The sequence below is a fragment of the Delphinus delphis genome, chromosome 12 (genome assembly GCF_949987515.2).
Source record: "Delphinus delphis chromosome 12, mDelDel1.2, whole genome shotgun sequence".
In the NCBI taxonomy this organism is placed as follows: Eukaryota; Metazoa; Chordata; class Mammalia; order Artiodactyla; family Delphinidae; genus Delphinus; species Delphinus delphis.
In genome coordinates this window covers 71,731,665-71,756,179 of record NC_082694.2, presented here as the reverse complement: position 1 = coordinate 71,756,179, position 24,515 = coordinate 71,731,665, and the positions used below count along the sequence as shown (strand labels likewise).

Genomic DNA, 24,515 nt, shown 5'->3' with positions numbered 1-24,515 from the left:
CTTTTTTCTGTATTCTGTTCTGCAGCAGTGAATTCCACCATTGTGTCTTCCAGGTCACTTACCCGTTCTTCTGCCTCAGTTATTCTGGTATTGATTCCTTCTAATGTATTTTTCATTTCAGTTATTGTATTTTTCATCTCTCTTTGTTCTTTAATTCTTCTAGGTCTTTGTTAAACATTTCTTGCATCTTCTCGATCTTTGCCTCCATTCTGTTTCCGAGGTCCTGGATCATCTTCACTATCATTATTCTGAGTTCTTTTTCTGGAAGGTTGCCTATCTCCACTTCATTTAGTTGTTTTTCTGGAGTTTTGTCTTGTTCCTTCATCTGGTACATAGCCCTTTGCCTTTTCATCTTATCTGTCTTTCTGTGAATGTGGTTTTTGTTCCACAGGCTGCAGAATTGTAGTTCTTGCTTCTGCTGTCTGCCCTCTGGTGGATGAGGTTATCTAAGAGGCTTGTGCAAGTTTCCTGATGGGAGGGACTGGTGGTGGGTAGAGCTGGCTGTTGCTCTGGTGGGCAGAGCTCAGTAAAACTTTAATCCACCTGACTGCTGATGGGTGGGGCTGGGTTCCCTCCCTATTGGTTGTTTGGCCTGAGGCAACCCAACACTGGAGCCTACCTGGGCTCTTTGGTGGGGCTAATGATGGACTCTGGGAGGGCTCACGCCAAGGAGTACTTCCCAGAACTTCTGCTGCCATTGTCCTTGTCCTCACGGTGAGACACAGCCACCCCCGCCTCTGCAGGAGACCCTCCAACACTAGCAGGTAGTTCTAGTTCAGTCTCCTATGGGGTCACTGCTCGTTCCCCTGGGTCCCGATGTGCACACTACTTTGTGTGTGCCCTCCAAGAGTGGAGTCTCTGTTTCCACCAATCCTGTCAAAGTCCTGCAGTCAAATCCCGCTAGCCTTCAACGTCTGAGTCTTTAGGAATTCCTCCTTCTGTTGCCGGATCCCCAGGTTGGGAAGCCTGATGTGGGGCTCAGAACCTTCACTCCAGTGGGTGGACTCTTGTGGTATAAGTGTTCTCCAGTTTGTGAGTCACCCACCCAGGAGATATGGGGTTTGATTTTATTGTGATTGCACCCCTCCTACCATCTCATTGTGGCTTCTCCTTTGTCTTTGGATGTGGGGTATCTTTTTTGGTGAGTTACAGTGTCTTCCTGTTGATGATTGTTTAGCAGTTAGTTGTGATTCCGGTGCTCTCTCAGGAGGGAGTGAGAGCACGTCCTTCTACTCCGGATCTTGAACCAATCTCACTATAGTTTATTTTACATTTAAATTTTTTTATACAAATATAATGTTATGTATTATTTTTGTCAGGCTTCTTTCACTCAGTATAATTTGCAATTCATCCATGTTGTTTCATGTTTCAGTACTCAGTTCCTTTTTTTTTTTGCTGAATGCTATATACCCCAGTTTGTCTATTCTGTCATTGGACGTTTGGGTTGTTTACAGTTTTTGGCTATTATAAATAAAGCTGTTAGGAACATTCATGTACATGTCTTTATATGGATATATATTTTCATTACTGTTGGGTAAACATCTAGTTGTAGAATGCCTAGGTCATATGGTAAATGAATTTAATATTTTATGAAACTGCCAACTGTTTTCCAAAGTTATATTATATTATATTATATTATTTATTTATTTATTTTTCTGGTGCGCGGGCCTCTCACTGTTGTGGCCTCTCCCGTTGCGGAGCACAGCCTCCGGATGCGCAGGCTCAGCGGCCATGGCTCACGGACCCAGCCGCTCTGTGGCATGTGGGATCTTCCTGGACTGGGGCACGAACCCGTGTCTCCTGCATCGGCAGGCGGACTCTCAACCACTGCGCCACCAGGGAAGCCCAAAGTTATATTATTTTATATTTCCACTAGCAGTGTATGGGAGTTCCAGTGTTTCACATCCTAGCCAACATTTGGTACAGTCTGTGTGTGTTCGTGTGTGTGTGTGTGTGTGTGTGTGTGTGTGTGTGTGTAGGTGTAGTCTTTTGAGACATTCTAAAAGATGTAGAGTCACATTTCAAAAGATGTAGAGTCACGTTTCATTGTGTGGTGTTTTAAAAAAATTAAAAATTTTTTGGCTGCGTCGGGTCCTAGTTGCAGCTCGTGGGATCTTTGTTGAGGCATGTGGGATCTTTGTGGTGGTGCGCGGGCTTCTCTCTAGTTGTGGCATGCAAGTTTTCTCTTCTCTAGTTGTGGCATGCAGGCTCCAGGGTGCGTGGGCTCTGTAGTTTGCGGCACGCAGGCTCTCTAGTTGAGGTGTGCAAGCTCAGTAGTTGTGGCACGCGAGCTTAGTTGCCCTATGGCATGTGGGATCCCAGTTCCCCGACTAGGGATCGAACCTGCGTCCCCTGCATTGTAAGGCGGATTCTTTACCACTGGACTATCAGGGAAGTCCCTCATTGTGTGTTTTTTTTTTTTGTTGTCATTGTTTTTTTGTGGTACTCGGGCCTCTCACTGTTGTGGCCTCTCCCATTGTGGAGCACAGGCTCCGGACACGCAGGCTCAGCGGCCATGGCCCTTGGGCCCAGCCGCTCCGTGGCATGTGGAATCCTCCCGGACCGGGGCACGAACCCGTGTCCCCTGCATTGGCAGGTGGACTCTCAACCACTGCGCCACCAGGGAAGCCCGTGCATTTTTTAATTTAAAATTCACTACCTTAAAGTGTACAATTCAGTGGTTTTTAGTATATCCACAAGGTTGTATAACCATCACCTCTCTAATTCCAGAACATTTTCATCACCCCAAAAAGGAAACTCATACCGTTTAGCAGTCCTTGTCCATTCCCTTCTCCCTTGTTCTCTGGCAACTGCTAATCTACTTTCTCTTAGATTTGTCTATTCTGGACATTGTATACAAATGGAATCATGTAGTATGTGGTCCTTTGTGTCTGACTTCTTCCACTTAGCATACTGTTTTCATGGTTCATCCATGTTGTAGCATGTATCAGCACTTCATTCTTTTTTATGGCCAAATGATACTCCAGTATATGGATATACCACATTTTATTTATCCATTCATCAGTGGATGGGCATTTGGATTTTTTCTGGTTTTTGACTATTATGAACAATGCTGCTGTGAACATTGTATACAAGTTTTTGTGTGAACATATGTTTTCAGCTGTCTTGGGTATATAACCTAGGAATGGAATTGCTAAGTCATATGGTAATTCTGTGTTTAACTTTTTGAGGAGCTGCCTACTGTTTCCAACAGTGGCTGTACCATTTTACATTCTCATCAGCAATGTATGAAGGTTCCAGTTTCTCTACTGCTTAGAGTTCATTGAACCTCTAGTATTGGTGAGCGTATAGTTCCCAACACATTTGGAAAAATTTCAGCCATCGTTTCTTAAAATATTTTTTCTACCCCACCCCTTCTCCTTTTGGGAAATAAAATTACATGTTTAATCGCCTGCTTAAAGCTATCCCATAGCCCACTGATTATCTGTTAAACTTTTTCATACTTTTCCTCCCTGCATTTCATTTTGGACAGCTTCTATTACGATTTTAACTTTACTAATCATTTCTTCTGTAATACCCAGTCTGTTGATAATCCTGTCTGTTGTATTTTTCATTTCAGACATTGTGGTTTTTATCCCTTAAGTTTTTAGGGGGCCTTTTAAAAAATCTTCTGTGTCTCAAAACGTCTGCTGTTTCGTCTAGCTTCCTGCACTTATGAACTATTTTAATGTCTTGGTCTAATAATTATATCATCTGTGTCATTTCTGGGGTAGTTTTTTTAAAAAATATTTATTTGGCTGCACCAGGTCTTCGTTGCTGGGTGTGGGATCCTTAGTTGCAGCATGTGGGATCTTTAGTTGCGGCCTGCAAACTCTTAGTTGCGGCATGTGGGATCTAGTTCCCTGAGCAGGGATCAAACTTAGGCCCCCTGCATTGGGAGCATGGAGTCTTAGCCACTGGAACACAAGGAAGTCTCCTCTGGGGTAGTTTTGATTGATTCTTTTCATTAGTCAAATTTTCCTGCTTCTTTATATGCCTGGTGATTTTTTTTTTTTAATTTCTGAGATATACATTTTAAAGTAATAACTAGAATTATGACTTATAACATTATACCAGAACATATAAGATTTTTAGAAATTTCATGTAATGTCTGAAACATTTATATAAACATATTTCCATACAAATAACCCAAAGAAAGTTTAGTATTAGTTGTTTTTTTTTTGTTTGTTTTTTTATATTGCAGGTTCTTATTAGTCATCAGTTTTATACACATCAGTGTATACATGTCAATCCCAATCGTCCAATTCAGCACACCACCATCCCCACCCCACCGCGGTTTTCCCCCCTTGGTGTCCATACGTTTGTTCTCTACATCTGTGTCTCAACCTCTGCCCTGCAAACTGGTTCATCTGTAACATTTTTCTAGGTTCCACATACATGCGTTAATATACGATATTTGTTTTTCTCTTTCTGACTTACTTCACTCTGTATGGCAGTCTCTAAGTCCATCCACGTCTCAGCAAATGACTCAATTTTGTTCCTTTTTATCCAATATGGCTGAGTAATATTCCATTGTATATATGTGCCACACTTCTTTATCCATTCGTCTGTCGATGGACATTTAGGTTTCTTCCATGACCTGTATGCCTGGTGATGTTTTTAATTGGATGCCAGATGTGAATTTTTCCTTGTTGAGTGCTGGATATCTTTGATTTCCAATAAATATGCTGAGCTTTGTTCTGGTATGCGGTTAAGTTACTTGGACACAGTCTGATTTTTTTCATGTCTTGCCACCAAGCTTTGTTAGACAGAACTGTAGTATCATTTAGTGTATGGCCAATTTTGCTTTAGTACTTATTTTGTAAAACCCCTCTAAGTACTCAACTCTGTTTTATGCACCATAAAGTTTGTCACCCTGGCTGATGTTAAGAGGAATAACTCCTGGGGTTGTGTGACCTCTAGGGATTGTTCCCCTAATCCTTTCAGGTACTTCTTTGCCCAGTGTTTCTTTGGGTAGTTTCCCCACATGCATATAGTGTTCAGCATTCACCTGAAGATGCAAGGGGGACCCTCTACAGATCTAATTCTCTGCAGATCCCTAAAGCTCTTTCTCTGTATGACTTTCTTCCCTCTGGTACTGTGCTCTATGAACTGTAGCTACCCTGGCCTCCCCAGACTCCCAGCTCCCCTGCTCATTTCAGGGAGACAGGTGGATTCCACCTGATTTCCTCCTCTCTGTGCCACAGTCTGGAAATTCTCTCCAGGCTCTATTGAGCTATTTTAAGGCTTACCTTGTGTTCTGTATCTCAGGGGCCACTGTCCTTCATAGCCTGATGTCCAGTGTCTTGAACTGTTGTTTAACTTTTTTTTTTTTAAGGTAGGAGGATAAATCTGTTCCCTCTTATTCTATCTTCCTTCCTAACTTTCTTTCTTCTCCTATTCCATTCTTTTATTTATCATTTCTAGGACTCCAGTTATCAACTTGTTGAACCTTTTGCTATTGTCTCATAAGTTGCTACAACTCTATTCATTTTCCAGTCTTTTTTCTTCCTGTTTCCCAGATTGGATAAATTCTAATGATTTGAATTCAAGTTCACTGACTCTTTTTATGTCATCTTCAATCTGCTGTTAAGCCCATTTAAGTTTGTTTGTTTTTTAAATTTAAGAACTGTATTTTCCACTTGGTTATTTTTCAGTCTCTATTTTTCTGCTGAGGTTTTCTATTCATTCATTATGAGCATATTTTCCTATAACTTCTTAAACATAGCTATAATAGTTGACCTAGAATCCTTGTCTGCTAATTCCAACATATGGGCCATCTCAGAGTTGGTCTCCAGTTGATTGTCTTTCTGTGTAAGGGTCACGTTTTCCTATTTGTCTAGTGATTTTGGACGTTATGAGAGATACATTGTAAAGGGTCTGGATTCTGTTATGTTCCTGTGATTAATACTGAGTTTTTGTTTTAGCAGGCAGTTAACTTGGCTGAACACGAACTCTGAACTTTGTCTCTCCTGCAGTTGGCAGCAGGTGAAATCACTGTTTAGTCTTTTTTAGCTTTAGCTGGGCTCCATGGAGTCTGATTTGTGCTTATGTAGTTCAAGCGTCTGCCAGAGATTTGGTCTGCAGAATTTGTGGCATTCTGTCTATGGCTTACTCCTTTCAGGTATTTCTCCTCTTCATTTTTCTGCTGCTATGGTTGCCCTGAACTCTGTCTTCTAATTATTGAATCTGTAAAACTGTGTATTTCTGTCTGCATTTGAGCTACCTTGTTTAGCTATGACTGAGGCCTGCTGTTAGACAAAAGTCCATAAAGAACTGAAAACTTTTCCAGTGCTGTTCTCTTTTTCCAAGTGTTGACTACCCTTTAGTTTCCTCCTGCTCTGGGTCAGTCTCCAGTGTTTTCAGGTGGTGGTTTTAATATTTCAGTACTCATCTTGGTTTTGACAGCAGTAGATTTGCTAGGAATAGCAACTCTGAGGCAGAAAGACAAAGAAAATGAATTTAGAGTTAGATACATTTGAGTTTGAATTCTGGGCTCCGTGCAGGATTTTCTAGGCTTCTGGTTGTTGCTTAACTCCCTTGAGCCTTAATTTCCTTGTGTGTTAATGGGGAAGGTTAGTTCTTAGATTTTGAGATTTTACTCATCTATTCTGGAAAACAAGGGTAGTGGAAGTGAAGACAACTAATTCCAATGACAGTTAATTTGAGAATATTTTATTTTTGTGTAATTATGAGAGGATTTCAAAGGCCCATCCCAAATGCCCACTTTGGGACTCTTTTATTATTAATCATTTTTTCCATTGTGGAAAAATTATATCATAAAATTTACTCTTTTTAACTATTTTTAAGTGTGTAAGTCAGTGATGTTAATTACATTCACATGTATGCTAGAAATCAACCTCTTGCATTTTCTGACATGTTTAATTGTGGAAAATTTGTTATGAAAATGGAAAAATTTAATTTTATGAGCTATTTCCTGAAGATTGTGTTGCTTTAAAATACTGAAAATGTGGCTTGTTCATAAAAAGTATTAATATTTGATAGCTATAATGACTAAATGAATTCAAATAGAATTCATTCAGAGTAAATGAATTCAAATAGAGGCCTGATTGTATCACTTTATAGGATGTGAAAAAAGATGGGTTTTACCTACCATGTGTGTCTGGGCGAAGTCATTTGACCATATTGGGACTCAAAATGTCTGTGATCTGAGTTATTTTTTCCCGAGAGTGAACTGTAGCTGAGAGCAGAAAGATTCAAATCCTCTTTAAAAAGTACTGATGATATGATTTGAAGTAGAAAAATTGGATTTATAGAGAACTTTCCAGGGATATGTATGTCACATAAAATATTATGAGTCTAGGTAGTATTAATAATTTAATTTTCAAATATTTGATTTTCAAAATGTCATTCTGTCATTTTAGGCATTAGCTAAAGAAGATATTGATGCAGCTATTCAATCAATATTATACAGAGAAAATTATATAATTAAGGTAAGGATTGGCTGCAGAATGTGTCTCAAAAATTAAATTTTGTTTTTCCATTTCAGATGTAGTACATTGTCATTATAAAAATTTTAGGGGGCTTCCCTGGTGGCGCAGTGGTTGAGAGTCTGCCTGCCGATGCAGGGGACACAGGTTCGTGCCCCGGTCCGGGAGGATCCCACATTCCGCGGAGCGGCTAGGCCTGTGAGCCATGGCCACCGTGCCTGCGCGTCTGGAGCCTATGCTCCGCAACGGGAGAGGCCACAACAGTGAGAGGCCCGCGTACCGCCAAAAAAAAAAAAAAAATTTAGAAAATATAGAAAACAATTAAAACACTCATTAGCCTTTAGGATTGAACTTAAAAGAGCTCTGAGATTGCTTTAATTTAGTTCCTCTCTTCCTATACTTTGTGAGGACTCTTTTATAGATACCTTATAAGAGTTTCCTCCTACTCACTTGTTCCTTCGTGTTAGTGGGGCTTCTGTGGAGTCACTAGGTATTCTTATTTTTTTTTCTGGCTGTGCTGTGCGGCTTGTGGGATCTTAGTTCCCTGACCAGGGATTGAACTCGGCCCCTCGGCAGTGAAGGTGTGGAGTCCTAATGACTGGACCGCCGGGGAATTCCCTCCATAGAATATTCTTCTTCCTCATTCTGTGTCGTTCCTTCTCTTCCTAGATAACTCTGTTCTTTAAGGCCCATCCCAAATGTCTACCAATTTGGAAATCTTTTAAAAAATTTAATTTTTCTATTGTAAAATATATATAACATAAAATTTGCTTTTTAACCATTTTTGAGTGTACAGTTCAGTGACATTAATTACATTTATCTGTTGAGCAACCATAACCACTATGTATTTCTAAACCTTTTTCATCACCCCAACCAAAACTTTGTAGTCATTAAGTAGTAACTTCCCAGCTCTCCTGCGCAAACCTCTGGTAACATCTAATTTATTTTCTGTCTCTATGAATTTGCCTATTCTAGACATTTCATATAAGTGGAATCCTACAATATTTATCCTTTTGTGTCTGTCATATTTCACTTAGCATATTGCTTTTAAGGTTCATCCATGTTGTAGCATGTGTCAGAACTTCACTCCTTTTTATGATTGTATAATATTCCATTATACGTATATACCACATTTTGTTTATACCTTCATCTGTTGATGAACACTGGAGTTGTTTCCACCTTTTGGCTATTGTGAGTAATGATGCAGTGAACACTGGTATACTAGTATCTGTTTGAACCCCATATATCTCTTGCTACATGGTCCCTCCTCCTGTTGTTTTGTAGATTTGTTTTGTTGTCTGTCTTCCAGGGAGAGCAGGCATGTTGTCTAATTTATTCATGTATTCTTTGTTTCCAGTATTGTGTGTGTCACACAGAAGCCAACCAAATGATTTAATTAATGGATGATTTTGTGGGTTATTCTTATGAATATAAATTAAGTTTAAAATTTGGAACAAGAAAACTTTAAGATAATATATTTGTCTTTCCTATCACTGTTTACTAGGAACTAGGTAAATATTTAAAGCATCATGACTTCTTAAATGCAAGAAAAAAAGAGATATTATATAAAAGATGGGTTGATCATGTGGCAGATCCTCTCCAGAAGAAAATTATAGAAAATGTTGCTTCACATAAGAAGATTATAAAAAGGAGACAAGAGGAATTAGATGCTTTTTTAAAATACGTAAATAAAAAGGTACTAAGAGATCATTTATTACTTTTTTCAGTTGCTTTAAAAGCTACAGTTATCTTTATTTATAATCATCCAAACAGCCTGCCCTTCCCAATTCTGTATATGTGTAATCTGTACTCCGTTATAGCACATACTATTCTTAAATCCAGGGCATGTGGAAAGGATGGAGGGAAAGGGTTAGGTCTGAATTTAAATGTGTACATTAGTATAATTTTTCTTTCTTTCTCCTATGTAATTGTTAATTTTATATACCAATTTAAAAAAATTGGACTCTAGGTTCAAGATATATGTTTTTTTGAATTTTTTGTTTTTTATTCTGGAACTTGATTATTTATAAAGCTATAAAATATTTCTGTTCTCCTGGCATTTTTAAGAGATCTGAGATGTTTGAATATTAAGTACCTAAAAACAAATTCCTGTATCTTTTAGTGTTCCAACATCCTTTATTAAAATCTTGCAAATTTTAAGTAGATTCCTTCTATCACTATAATATTTCTTACTTAAATACATTAAATTTAATTTCCAATTTGGTCTTCCCTTCCCTTTTGCATCTGTCATTGATGCCATTTCAAAGCATAAGAGTGGAACTGTGTGTTTGACTCTTGAGTCCTGTTATGCTCAAAATTAATTATGGACTGCTTGTTCTTATGTGTGGTTTTATTTCCTTCCTATAGGGAAATGCATTTATAGAGCATTATGATCCAAAAGAATATGATCCTTTTTACATGAAAAAAGAGGACCCGAATTTTCTGAAGGTAGATTTCTAATTTTAACTTTGGTATTATGTGGTTTGTTTTTTTGAGCAGTCCTAATATATAAGTAGTCCTTTAGTGATTTCCAATGAATGCAGTAAAATCTTAAGAATCATGTCCCATCTCCATATCTTAGAAAGGAACAAAAAAGCCAAAGTCCAAAGTAAATTAAACCTCTGTAAAATTTGAAAATATTGTATAATAATTGGGTGATAGATAACGTTAAAAAATTTCAGACTTTTAAATTTGTTACAAAAGTAATATATTTTTATGATATGTAAATGAGAAAATCAATTTTAAAATAAATAATAAGAGACCACTCACAATTCCATTACCCAGAATGAACTCATGAACATTTTTCTGTATATTCTTCAAGACTTCTTTCTAATTATAAACCAACTATACTTCAATTAAAAAAAAAACACTTCTTTCTATGGGTAGGTATATGTACACATTTTTATTTAACAAGAATGGGATCATACCACACATTAGGTTTTAAAATCTTTTTTTTCTCAGTAGTTTATGATTTGCTTTCTTTCTTTGTCAGTAAATGTAAATATACAATTGTAATCAATACATGGTATTCTGTTATTAATAGCTAACTTGCATTGAGAGCTTAACCAAATGTTAAGATTTCTTTTCACTTTATTTGAGCATTCACTGCTAATTTACAAATAAGGCAAGTGAGGCACGGGTGGGTTAAGTTACTTGTCCAAGGTTACACAGCTGTAAATAGCAGAGTACGGGTACGTTTCTAAACACATATACTATCTTGCTATACCATCTTTTTTTTTTTTTTAACATATTCCTTATTTTGAACCTCTAGATTGTTTTTGACCTATTGTTGATATAAATGACATTATGATGAACATCCCTGTAACTATTTATTTCTTAATTTTTTCCGTTTGGTAAGTTGCTAGAAGTAGAACTGCTGGGTTAAAAATTATGCATGATTTTAATTCATATCACGAAATTGTCCTTCAGAATGGTTATATAAATTTGTACCTCCTCCCGAGAATCTATTTTTTCCACACTTTTGCTAATAGTGGATATTATTAAAGAAAATAAAACAAAAAACCTACCTTGAATCATAGACATTTTAAACTGCTGGTAGTTGCAGGGCAAAGCAGGTCTTTTAAGTTTTTCCCCAAATTAGGGTGTGTGTATGTGCTATTGTCCCTATTTTTATAGGTCAGAGTTAAACTGAGAGTTTAGAGTTATATCCTTAGACATACTAACTAGTAGCATACCTGGTAAGGGTTAGAATTGGGATTTGAAATCTGATCTTTTTTTAAAAATTTATTTATTTATTTATTTATTTTTTGGCTGTGTTGGGTCTTCGTTGCTGTGCGCGGGCTTTCTCTTGCTGCGGCAGGGGCTACTCTTCGGCGTGGTGCGCGGGCTTCTCATTGCAGTGGCTTCTCTTGTCACGAAGCACGGACTCTAGGCATGCGGGCTTCAGTAGTTGTGGCTCGCGGGCTCCAGAGTGCAGGCTCAGTAGTTGTGGCACATGGGCTTAGTTGCTCTGCGGCATGTGGGATCTTCCCGGACCAGGGTTCGAACCTGTGTCCCCTGCATTGGCAGGCGGATTCTCAACCACTACACCACTAGGGAAGCCTGAAACCAGATCTTTTGGGTACCAGAATTCCATTCTGTTCTTTCACCACGTTGCCACTCTAAATGAAGCTGATAGGTGACCTCTTAAGGTAAGCTGAGCACTTTGAGGTTATAGCAGCAGTTCTCAAAGTGAGGTACCTAGACCTTTGACAGCCCCAAAACCCTTCTAGGGGGTCCATTAGGCCAAAACTTTTCATAATAGTGCCAAATTTTATTTGCCTTTTTCATTGTGTTGACATTTGCACTGATGGTACAAAAGCAGTGTTGGGTAAAACTGCTAGTACCTTAGAGCTACTTAAGTCAGTGTTACCAAATTATACTGGTACTGTACTCATATTCTTCACTGTCATGCACTCACAGTAAAAAAAAAAAAAATTCAATTTCACTTAATATCCTTGATCAAACAGTAAAAAAATTATTAATTTTATTAAGTCTTACTCCCCCCTTTTTTAATTGAAGTATAGTTGATTTACAGTGTTAGTTCCTAGTGTTCAGCAAGGTGATTTGGGTTTTTAGTTTTTCAGATTCTTTTCCATTATAGTTTATTACAAGATATTGAATATAATTTTCTGTGCTATACAATAGGACCTTGTTGTTTATCTGTTTTACTCTATGCAGTAGTTTGTATCTGCTAATTCCAAACTCCTAATTCATTCCTCCCCTCCAAGTCTTGGACTTTTCTACACATCTTTTTAATATTCTGTGATGAAATGGGAGGTATGCAAAGAACATTTCTGCATACTGAAATACAGTATGATTGTTTGAATTGTGAGCTGAACTGGCTGATTTTTTTTCATGGAACATCATTTTTACTTGAAAGAATGACTTACAGACTATGTTTATTAAGTCTTGGGTGTTTGGTAGACATTTTCTGGAAAATTAATGAAGTGAGTCTGTCACTTCAAGAAAAACAGCTGACAATATTTGTTGCCAGTGATAAAATGTGAACTTCCAAACAAAAATTTGAATTTTTGAAATATCATACTGACCATCATGTGTGACAGTGTTCAAATACTCAAAGACTTTACTGATGAGACTGGTGATGATATTAATGAATGTGATTATTGTATAATGAAATGTATTAACATTTGGAAGACCTCACACAACTAACTCAGTGATCTAATTTTCTCTAAACAACCAATTCATGATATGGATAAAAGATTCATTCAGAGTTCAAGTTCAAGATGGACCAATGGATTTTAATGTAGCAGAGTTTGAATAATTCATTGATATGGTTTCAGATTCTACATCATAACTGACCTTTAAGAAGCTGCCACTTGTTGAGTTTGGGTATAGTATTGATATCTAAAAAGAAATCCACAGTGATCTGAAAAGGCTATTAAAACAAGAGCTAACCATGCTTCTTTGGCTGAAGGGCCTTGTTAGGAGATGTATTGGAGTGCTGCCATCTCTTTGTAATGTGTTAAATATATATAATAATTAGATTGCTGTTAGTTTGTAGATGCTGTAATCTTGGTTATTCTGGCATAAGAGCTTGGCATGGATGCTTAGAATAGACTGAAAAAGAGCTGGAACCCAGTCCTCAAAGAAGTGTTTTTCTTGTAGGTTACCATCCCACCATTTCGTGACCCTTTGAAAAAGGCACAATATGACAAAGACAATGGAAAAAGAATTCTTCTTCAGTGTGAGACTGGTACTTAGTTTCTAATTGTTACGTGGTTTCATAACCCAAGAGCAATGGGAGTTGCATTTAAGGATGCTAATTTAGGTTGCTTATCTTCCTACAGGCAGAATACTTACAATGAAAGAATTTAAAGAGGTTGAGAAGGCCAAACTGCATTCCAGATTTCCAGGAATTTCTAATTCAAGGCACTTTATGACTCCAAATGAGTGGCTTAAACTGCCTACAAACTACATAGAGAGTGAATTTTGTAAAAGGAGCAGGTAATGGTTAGTTTGATAGAAATTATGGAACCTCTTCGAATTTGAAAACTGTTTCTTGAGACAATGATATATATTTTGTCATAATTATGATTTTTAAAAACTATTTCATTTTTCAATGAGAAGTCTACTGTAATTCTTGTCTTTGTTCCTCTGTATGTGATGTTTCTTTTTTCTTGGGTACTTTCAAGATTTTCTCTTTGTCTTTGGTTTTCATTAGCTAGTCTATGATGTGTGTAGGTGTTTTTTCCCCTTTCTTTTTGTTTGATCCTACTTAGGGTTCACTGAGATTCTTATATCTGTGGTTTGATGTCTTTCATTATTTGGGGGGAAATTCTAGGCTGTTATCACTTCAGATATTTCTTATGCCTCATTCTTCCTGTGTGGTTTTTAAAAAAATTTATTGGAGTATAGTTGATTTAAAATGTTGTGTTAGGGCTTCCCTGGTGGCGCAGTGGTTGAGAGTCCACCTGCCGTTGCAGGGGACATGGGTTCGTGCCCTGGTCCGGGAAGATCCCACATGCCACAGAGCAGCTGGGCCCATGAGCCATGGCCGCTGAGCCTGCACGTCCGGAGCCTGTGCTCCGCCACGGGAGAGGCCACAGCAGTGAGAGGCCCGCGTACCGCAAAAAAAAAAAAAAAAAAAAAGTTAGTTTCTACTGTGTAGCAAAGTGAATCAGTTATACATATATATATATCCACTCTTCTTTTAGATTCTTTACTCATATAGGTTATTACAGAGTATTGAGAAGAGTTCCCTGTGCTATACAGTAGGTTCTTATTAGTTATCTATTTTATATATAGTAGTGTGTATATGTCAATCCCAGTCTCCCAGTTTATCTCTCCCCCGTGTTTTTTTTAACTTAAGTATAGTTGATGTACAATATTATATAAGTTTTTCAGATGCACAGTGCAGTGATTCACAATTTTTAAAAGTTACACTCCATTTATAGTTATTATAAAATATTGGCTATACAAAAATATCCTTACAGCTTATTTATTTTATACATAGTAGTTTTTACCTCTTACTCCCCTACTCCTAACTTGCCCCTTCCCCTTTCCTCTCCCCACTGGTAACCACTAGTTTGTTCTCTGTATCTGTGAGTCTGTTCTTTTTGTTGTTGTTGTTATAGTTACTAGTTTGATTTATTTTTTAATTAAGTTATTTATTTTTGGCTGTGTTGGGTCAGGTCTTCGTTGCTGCATGCAGGCTTTCTCTAGTTGCGGCGAGTGGGGGCTACTCTTCGTTGCGGTGCTTGGGCTTCTCATTGTAGTGGCTTCTCTTGTTGCAGAGCACAGGCTCTAGGTGCACGGGCTTCAGTAGTTGTGGCACGTGGGCTCAGTAGTTGTGGCTCGTGGGCTCTAGAGTACAGGCTCCATAGTTGTGGCGCATGGGCTTAGTTGCTCCGCAGCATGTGGGATCTTCTTGGACCAGGGCCTGAACCTGTGTCCCCTGCATTGGCAGGCGGATTCTTAACCACTGCGCCACCAAGGAAGCCCCTGTTTTAGTTTTTAGATTCCACCTGTAAGTGATATCATACCATATTTGTCTTTCTTTGTCTGACTTATTTCACTAAGCATAATACCCTCCAGATCCATGCATGTTGTTGCAAATGGCAAATTTTCATTCTTTTTTCAAGGCTGAGTAGTATTCCATTGTGTGTGTTTTGTGTGTGTGTGTGTGTGTGTGTGTGTGTGTGTGTGTGTGTATCACATCTTCTTTACTCATTGATCTGTTGATGGACACTTAGGTTGACTGTATATTTTGGCTATTGTAAATACTGCTGCTGTGAACATTGGGATGCTTTTGTTTTTTTCGGATACCCAGGAGTGGAAATGCTAGGTCATATGGTAGTTCTATTTTTAGTTCTATTCTTCTTTTTTTTTTTTCCTTTCTGAGGCTCCAGTTCTATGTATGTTAGACCACTTGATATTGTCCCTTAGTTCTTAGATACTCTGTTTTTATTTATTTATGTATTTTTTCTTCTTGTATTTCAGTTGGACAGTTTCTACCCACCTATCTTTAAGTTCACTGAGTCTCTCCTCAGCTGTGTCCCATCTATTGATCACCATCAAATGAACCTTTCCTCAGCTTTGTCTTACATACTGAAGAGACGATCAGAGGAATTCTCCATTTCAGATGTGATGATTTTTATTTCTAGTATTTCCATTTGATTTTTTTCACATAGGTTTAATTTTTCCTAAAATCCTCCATCTGCTCATTCATATTATTCATCTTTCCACTAGACTCTTTAACATATTAATCATAGTTATTTTAAGTTCCTCATTTGAGAGTTCCAGCTCAGGTTCATTCTGAATCTGGTTCTGTTGACTGCTTTATCTCTTGACAGTGGGATACTTTGTCTTGCTTTTTTTTGGCATGTCTTGTAAGTTTTAATTGAATGCTGGGCATTAGAGGTAGAATAGTACAGAGTGAATATTTATGTCTAGAAATGAATATGCTTTTTCTTCTGTCAGGCATTAGCGTGGAGAATTGGGCTTACCTAGTCCGAAATTGAGCAGGGTTTAGGTATTATTATTGCTATTGTTACTTGCAATGCATCACAGACTTCAGATGCCTCTAGTGGTGGGCTTTTGTTACCTTGTGCTTAGGGTAGGGGCTGGGGTACCTGAGGGGTTTTCTCAGGTGTTCCTGTGCCCTCCTCAGTTTTTAGCTATCCCTGCAAGGCTGCATCACAGAGGTGGAGGGAGTGAGGTGTCTCCATGGTCTTGCTTCATCCCAGAAGTATTCTTTTTTTTTTAAATTTATTTTAATTAATTAATTTATTTTTGGCTGTGTTGGGTCTTTGTTGCTGCGCGCGGGCCTTCTCTAGTTGGCAGCAAGTGGGGGCTACTCGTTGTCGTGATGCATGGGCTTCTCGTTACGGTGGCTTCTCTTGTTGCGGAGCATGGTCTCTAGAGTACAGGCTCAGTGGTTGTGGCGCACGGGCTTAGTTGCTCCGCGGCATGTGGGATCTTCCCAGACCAGGGCTCGAACCTGCGTCCCCTGCATTGGCAGGTGGCATTCTTAACCACTGCACCACCAGGGGAGACCCCGCCAGAAGTATTCTGCTGTTGCTTGTTGGTAGGCTCAAAGAGGGAGGTAAAGGAATGTTCTCTGTTTTCTTTATCCTAGCCTCAGTTTTAGGCAAGCCCTATATACTTGAGCCTCAGGAGTAGGGTTTTCTTAGAGTTCCTTTCTCTTCTCCCTGTAGCACCCAAACACTATCTTATGTCTGTGGTTGTTCTTGGATGGTAGTTTCCTGCCCCTCTTCCAATAGTAGCATACCTCTGCTGGGTTTAAGTATAGGATTCTGGGCACAGGCAATTTCTTGCACCTCCTCCTGGGACAGAGGGTTTTTACTCCTATCCCTATCTTAGTAACAATAGAGCCTTAAGTCTGTCCTGGATATAAGAGGATTTCTCATCCCTCTTCCAGAGGTAGATAGAGTTTGCTTTTACTCCTCTCCCAAAAGCCCTAGATCTTTGCTTATCACCCTGGGGGAAAAAGAGTTTGCTTCCCTTACGCCAGCAGCTTAATGCTTTGCTTTGTAAGGGGGAAGGATCCAGGAAAGTGGGAAGGGCACTTGTTTACCTAGCACTGTCAATCTCTTCCTGCATATCTTTGCCACTGATGGGGGTTTTCTCTGGTTTTCTGCTCTGTGCCCAGTCTTTCTTGTTAGCACCTGGTGCAGGCCCATGGAAAAGAGCTTGCTCATGAGTGTAAACACTTCTTGTATGAGGTCTCCCCAGCTATTCCAAAATGACATGCTAGCCCACACTTGGCCTTTAAGCATTCATTAAAGTTTTAGCTGATATCTTTTGTTTTTAATTATTAGGCTTTATTTTTAAGAGCAGTTTTAAGTTTATCAAAAATTTAAGCAGAAAGAGAATTTCTGTATATTCTGTCCTCCCCATTCCCCACTTTAGTTTCCTCTATTAACATCTTGCATTAGTGTGGTACATCTGTTACATTTTGTGAACCAGTGTTGATTCATCCTTAAATGGAAACAGAACTCTAATAATTTTCTTATTTTTAAAAAAATTTGCTATAAATGGCACTGTAAATGTTACATAAACCAGAAATAAACCTTAAGACAGAATTCTGAAAGAATGGGCTTTCTACTTTTTTTCATTGTCTTTGAGAATCATAAGCCTAACTCTAGTAATTAGGTAGGGTCTACCCAAACCAGGAATCTGTTCATGACAGATTTAACTCAGGTTGTATGTGAAGGTGATGATATTGAGAATATTGATTTTATAGTGAGCTAATAATGGGCACATGGTAGGTTCCAATTGCAGTATTTATTTTCCTCCTCAGGAAGGTTCTGGAGATGACTAATATGGTAAGGAAAATGTTTTCTTTGGATGATTTTCTGGATTTTTCTCTGTGTATCACATTGCTCCACTCTCGTGGAGGCTAGTATGTTTGGGGAAGACTGGCTTATCTGAGCCCTTGTACTAAATATTAGTCTTTGTATATATCATATGTAAATATCTTATATATTAATACTTTTAATATCTCTTTCATATTTTCCATCACCTTTGGTAATTTCTTTGGATATATTTTCCAGTTTACTATTCTTTTTTTACTGTGTTGAATATTAAAATGTTAATTTCTGAAATTTTCTCCCCTTACCCACCCCATATGCTTCTTCATTCCTGATAGGCTCTTCTTGTTTTCTAGTCTTGGTGATTGGATAATTTATTTCTTTAAACATTTTATATATTGCCATTCTACATTCTATATTTGATCATTCCAAATTCTGTATTTTGGGGGGATGCTAATAAATCTTTTGTTTTTCTCTGCTGATTCTCATTTATAATGGTTTGCTTTCTCGTATGCTTAGTGAATTTTATTTGTGAGTTCAATTTATCTTTGGGTGTACTATTGGCCTAAATTGGGGAAACTTTTCTATCTACACAGATGATTTGCTTCTGTTTCTGCCTCTGCCAGTAGCTGGGATGCCATCAACCTGGGCCTAACCAGCTCCCTTCAAATGTCTAGGCTCAGTGTGGCAGTCTCAAGTGTAGTGTCCCCACCTTACAGCTGGCATAGACAGGGCTCAGTATTCTGTTAGCTCTGTTATTGGCATCTGCCCTCAGGGATTATTATCTGTTATTCCACCTGCCCTTGCTGCCCACCATTATGGCCGTAAGTTCCCACACCTCTAGCGTCTACTACATTTGTGTGTGTGTTTTTTTCTTAAAGACCCCCTCCTTCTCTTGTAAGACTAGTGACACCTCAAAGGGTACATTCTATCCAGGGTCTAGTTGTTTGAAGTAAATGGATTCCCTGAAAGCAGTGAATTTCAAATTGTGAATTTCAAAATATACAGTAACAGCTTGTAAAGACACCAAGGTGTACATAGGCATGGATAGTCTTAAGGGTCTCAACTTCCAGATTCTGAAGTCTATATGTACTCTTTCCAAAAGTTGATCTGCCTGAGAACAAGCCTGCATTCATATGACTTCTTATCCCACTTTTTAAAAGAGAGGCATATCTTTCAACCTGGTTATAAAAAATTTTAAGGTACCAAATAAAGGGACAAATAAAAATACTGGCTTTTGAGAGACTTCCTTTAATGATGAAGCAAGAAAACTTAACCAACAGGTCTTTCTGTATTTCCCTGTCATATATATTTTATTTTACTTTAATTAACTGATTAATTGATTGATTTAAAGGCATGCTACAGAATCAGGGTACTTGGTCTGTGTTGGGTTGCTTTGAATTTGGAGTAGCTAAAGCTGTATAATTTAGTGATGCTTCTTTTATTTTATTTAATTTATTTTTAAATTTTATATATATATATATATTTATTTTTGGCTGCGTTGGGTCTTCATTGCTGCGTGCAGGCTTTCTCTAGTTGCTCAGTAGTTGTGACGCACGGCTTAGTTGCTCTACAGCATGTGGGATCTTCCCAGACCAGGGCTCGAACCCGTGTCCCCTGCATCGTCAGGCAGATTCTTAACCACTGCACCACCAGGGAAGTCCTGATGCTTCTTTTAAATATAGCTGGAATGTTTTCTGGTACTGTCAGAATTTCAAAATATAATAGCTATAATCCTCTGATAACAGTTTTTTGTGATTGTTTTCAGATTTAGTGTGCTTTATTTAATATGGTGGTTAAAATATATTTTATCACATAGTATCCTAAAATTTTCATTGCTTGTAAGGCCAATACTCATTTTATCTTAATGAATATTTGATATTTTAAAAAATCTATTAAGATACAAACTTATTTAAACTTGCAATGAAAAATTATAGGTGTCACCTTTAAAATGTTCAAGGGGTTATGTGGTTTTTCAAAACTCTTTTAAGGAGCATATAAACAAAACTGCTTGAAGATCACTGCCTCAGAGCTGCTAGTCAGCCATTACTATATACAGTATATTTTTTGTTCATATATATACATATATATATATATATATATATATATCTTTACATGTACTGTAATTACCTTGAGGATAGTAATTGAGTGGCATAAAGTGCTTGTTTCATGGACTAATGAAGTAATGAGCAGGGAGAGGGGGAGGCCAAAGACCCTGCTATATAAATCTAGGTCACTGGAAGATTGGAGGTGCTATCAGCAGAAGATGGAACATAGGAGGAGCAGATTCAGAAATGCAATTGATGAGTTCAGTTTTGTTCATACTGAGTTTTATATACTGGTAGTCCTTTCAAGTAAAGATGTATTACAGGTTGTTGGAAAAGTGAGGCAACAGCTCAAGAGAGAAGGGGATTTGAGGTTGGAGAACTAAATTAAAGAGTTGTTCACTTTGGAAATGAGAGTAAAAGCATAAGAATGGATTAGATAGGCTGAGGAGAGAATACTGGGAAAAAGAAAAATACTGAGATGAAAGGTTGTGCTATAAAGTTTAGGAGGTGGGAAGAAGAAAAGGAGACAGAAGAAGCAGTCTGTGATTTGCCACAGATATCAGGAGAGGAAAGGGTGACAAGAAGGATCAGGCACTGTGCCAAATACAGAGAACTGAGAGGAAGCCATTGGATTCCTTGACTAAGGACATTCCTGTCCCTACTTTTGGTTTGCTCTGAGCAGGAGAGGTAGTTGAGAAGTCTAATCCGATAATACTCTTCTAATCCAACCTTTTCATTATTGTTTGGTACCCTTAGTATTTACTCTCATCTCAAGGTTCTGCCCCAGGATAGCTTTGCCTAAGAATGTTCCTGCAGACAAATGGGCCACTGCATTAGTCCTTCTCAGATATATTAACACAGGAAACCCTTTTTTCCCTCTTGTTAGTAGTGCTTTATACCCTAATCTAAATGTTTGCCATACCGATTTCTTTTACTCAAAACATATTTCAAAATCCACATTCTCTAGGAATATTCATTCTGACTAAATCAGGATCAGACTGATCCTTTCCATTAATTCTTTTTTTTTTTTTTTTTTTTTTTTGCGGTACGCGGGCCTCTCACTGTTGTGGCCTCTCCCGTTGCAGAGCCTCAGCGGCCATGGCTCACGGGCCTAGCTGCTCCGCAGCATGTGGGATCTTCCCGGACCGGGGCATGAACCCGTGTCCCCTGCATCGGCAGGCGGGCTCTCAACCACTGCGCCACCAGGGAAGCCCTCCATTAATTCTTTGTGTGGCTATTTGCATGCTAGGTGTACTGGGTGTGTTAGTTACGATAATGGCTCTTGGTTTCAGACAACTGAAGCCACCCCAGAAAAGGATTCATTTATTGAGGACTTAACACTGCTCATGAAATCATTGGGAGGTCTTAAGAAACAGGGCTGAATTTCAGAAATAACTCCCAAAATCACAGTGTAGAATTGGCTGGCCAAGGGATGTGTTGTTTCTACTATGATCAGGAAACTGCTGAATCAGGAAGCTGCTGCTCCAGTGGTTGGCTTAGAACCCCACCAGGTCTGCTGTAATCTGTGCCAACAAAATGGATGCTCCTCACAGGGCCAGTATCACCCTTCCAACCAACTCTTTTTTTAAGATTTATTTATTATTTATTTATTTAATTAATTTATTTTTGGCTACGTTGGGTCGTAGTTGCGGCACACAGGACCTTTCCTTGCGGCGCACCAGCTCTTCGTTGTGGTGCGTGGGCTTCTCTCTAGCTGTGGCCTGTGGGTTTTCTCTTCTCTAGTTGTGGCACGCTGGCTCCAGGGCGTGTGGGCTCTGTAGTTGTGGCGCGCGTTTTCCAGAGCGCGTGGGCTCTAGTTGAGGTGCGCCAGCTCAGTAGTTGTAGCGTGTGGGCTTAGTTGCCCAGCAGCATGTGGGATCTTAGTTCCGTGAGCGGGGATCGAACTCGCGTCCCCTGAGTTGTAAGGTGGATTCTTTACCACTGGACTACCAGGGAAGTCCCCCAACCATCTCTTGACTGGGGCAAGACTAGAGGGGTCTAAGGCACCTGCCTGCCACCTTATGGCAAAGGAGACTGGGAAATGGGTTGTTTGGATTCTTTCTTAGGAAAAGCATTTTACGTTTATGCTTGTAAATGACAATCTCTGGAGCTTCTTTTTACATTTAGAGTATAAGCTGTAGGATATAGGGAATACTTTAAACTTTGCCTAGCTGATTCTAGGGTCTCAGTAAATAGTAAACCAGTCTCTATCATAGTTTCAGCAATTCTGAAACACCCAAGAATGCACACCAGTTTGAAGTAATGATATTTTGGACAATATACGTAGCAGTCAATGTATAACAATGATTTCTGTATAAATGCAAGCTAATATTGTTTTCAGGACATCCTCTCACACCTGTTATCTTATTAAAGGTTAAAAGTAAAAGTGAATTTTAACGAAAGTAGTTTTGACTTGAAACCCTCTGCAAAAACTCCTCATCTTCTGGAATCCCAGGAAGAAGAAAAAGCAGTTGTTTACAAGTAAGCCTATTATTCCATAGCTTTGTTCTTCTTTCATTTAACATGCTTGGCTGTGTTTTCATCCCCTGCCATCATTTTAAGTTGCTGGGGTCGGTGCCAAGGAATACACCAGACTCTTGTGGCTGGACATCAGGCATTTCCCACCACTGGGAAAGGAGGCAACTTTCCTCAGCTTTTTCTGGTTTTAAAGAACAAACAGCTGACACATTCAGAAATAACAAGCATAGACATAGAAAAAAGTTGTTAACAACTCATACTAAAGTTAAAGGTTAGGAGGTTTTTAATTGAATTGGAGCAGTAAAAATGGAATTTTGGACTAGTTCTGGTGGGTAGTAGCTGTTACAATATTGTACCCAGAGTGAAGAGAGGTTATAAGCAGAAAAGTGGTACATACTACTGTGTGTGTAACATGGCGAATCATCTCAATTTACTAGTTAATGGAATTAAAAGTAAGAGATTTCTCTACATAGTTACATAACTGGTTAAGTATCTGATTAAAAGTAATGAGATCCATCAGACATTGTTTTCTTGGGTTTTTTTTACTTCTTTTTTTTTGAATTTTATTTTGTTTTATACAGCAGGTTCTTATTAGTTATCTATTTTATACATATTAGTGTATATATGTCAATCCCAATCTCCCAATTCATCCCCCCCCCACGCACACACTTTCCCCCCTTGGTGTCCATATGTTTGTTCTCCACATCTGTGTCTCAATTTCTGCCTTGCAAACCAGTTCATCTGTACCATTTTTCTAGATTCCACATATATGTGTTAATATTCGATATTTGTTTTTCTCTTTCTGACTTCACTCTGTATGACAGACTCTAGGTCCATCCACGTCTCTACAAATGACACAATTTTGTTCCTTTTTATGGCGGAGTAATATTCCATTGTATATATGTACCACATCTTCTTTATCCATTCGTCTGTCAGTGGGCAGTTAGGTTGATTCCATGACCTGGCTATTATAAATAGTATTTCAGTGAACATTGGGGTGCATATGTCCTTTTGAATTATGGTTTTCTCTGGGTGTATGCCCCTCAGACATTGTTGAAGGGAATGTAAAATGGTGCAGCAACTTTGGAAAACAGTTTGTCAGTTTCTCAAAAAGTTAAACATTAAATTACCAAGTGACCAGCAATTTAACTCCTAGGTTTCTATCCAGGAGAAATGGAAATATATGGCCACATAAAGGCTTGTGTATGAGTGGGTGTACATGGCACCATTATTCATAATAGCCCAAAAGTGGAAACCACCCAGATGTTCATAAAGTGGTGAATGGATAAACAAAATGTGGTGCATCCATACATGGAATATTATTTGGAAATTAAGAGGAAAAGAAGTACTTACACTTGCTATACAACACGGATGAACTTCAAAACTATTATACTCAGTGAAAGAATACAATCACAATTTTTATTCTATTTATATTTAAGTGTAATGTTCAGCAAAAGCAAATCTATAGAGACAGGAAGTTGATTATTGGTTGCCTGGGGCTGGAGTTGGGAATGGAGAGTGACTGTAAGTGAGCATGAGGTTTTGGACTGATAGAAATGTTCTAAAACTAGATCATGGTGGTGGTTACACAACTCTGGAGATACACTAAAAATCATTGATTTGTGCATTTAAAATGGGTGAATTTTATGGTGCATAAATTATATTGTAGTAAAACTTGATAATAATAAAAAAAAGAACCTAGCAAGGCAGAAGATAAGTGAGCTTACATGATGTTTAGGAGGTTGGCTTACAGTTAGTTCTCTGTTCCTAAAAAGCTCGAAAGTAAGCTGCAGTAGTTTCCCTTTCCTCATTCTGAATAAACTCAGAATTTGTTGAATAAATACAACGTGGCAGAAGCCAGAGGGCTCTTAGAGATGCTTGATTCTGACATGTCCCGCAGAGAGAACAACTGGTTGCCTCATGAGGGTCTTTTTAGTGATTTAAAGTAGAAACAGATAACTGTTAGAGATGGTGCTCGCCATTGTGGACTTCTCAGTGTTTTTGAGGTGTGGTTTAACACTTTGCTGCTTTTTTGAATGGGAGCTGAAGTTGAGGGATAATAGGAAGTATTGAAATTAAGCCCTATTCACTTGGTAGCTGAAATCCTTAAAAGATGGAATGCTTTAGCATCACTCTTTTCTGTTAGGCTCCAAAAGAGTAATAAGTTCCTCTGCAATCTGTAACTGCCATGGTCTCATACATATTTGTATGAGTCAGGTTTTAGGATAATAAACATCTTAATC

At 38.4% G+C, this 24,515-nt stretch overlaps 1 protein-coding gene across 2 annotated transcripts in view; it reads left to right on the top strand.

The window, feature by feature from the left end:
• LOC132435082 (protein FAM228B) overlaps positions 1-24,515 on the top strand; it is a 68,319-nt gene that overhangs the window by 39,846 nt on the left and 3,958 nt on the right. The window contains exons 5-10 of one of the 2 annotated variants that reach the window (XM_060027022.1): positions 7,386-7,454; positions 8,956-9,147; positions 9,819-9,899; positions 13,080-13,167; positions 13,262-13,418; positions 22,168-22,275. In XM_060027022.1, the coding sequence (XP_059883005.1) occupies positions 7,386-7,454; positions 8,956-9,147; positions 9,819-9,899; positions 13,080-13,167; positions 13,262-13,418; positions 22,168-22,275 (695 nt within the window). Of the gene's footprint in view, positions 1-7,385; positions 7,455-8,955; positions 9,148-9,818; positions 9,900-13,079; positions 13,168-13,261; positions 13,419-22,167; positions 22,280-24,515 lie in introns of those variants that run through there. The other variant, XM_060027023.1, reaches the window with a different exon arrangement.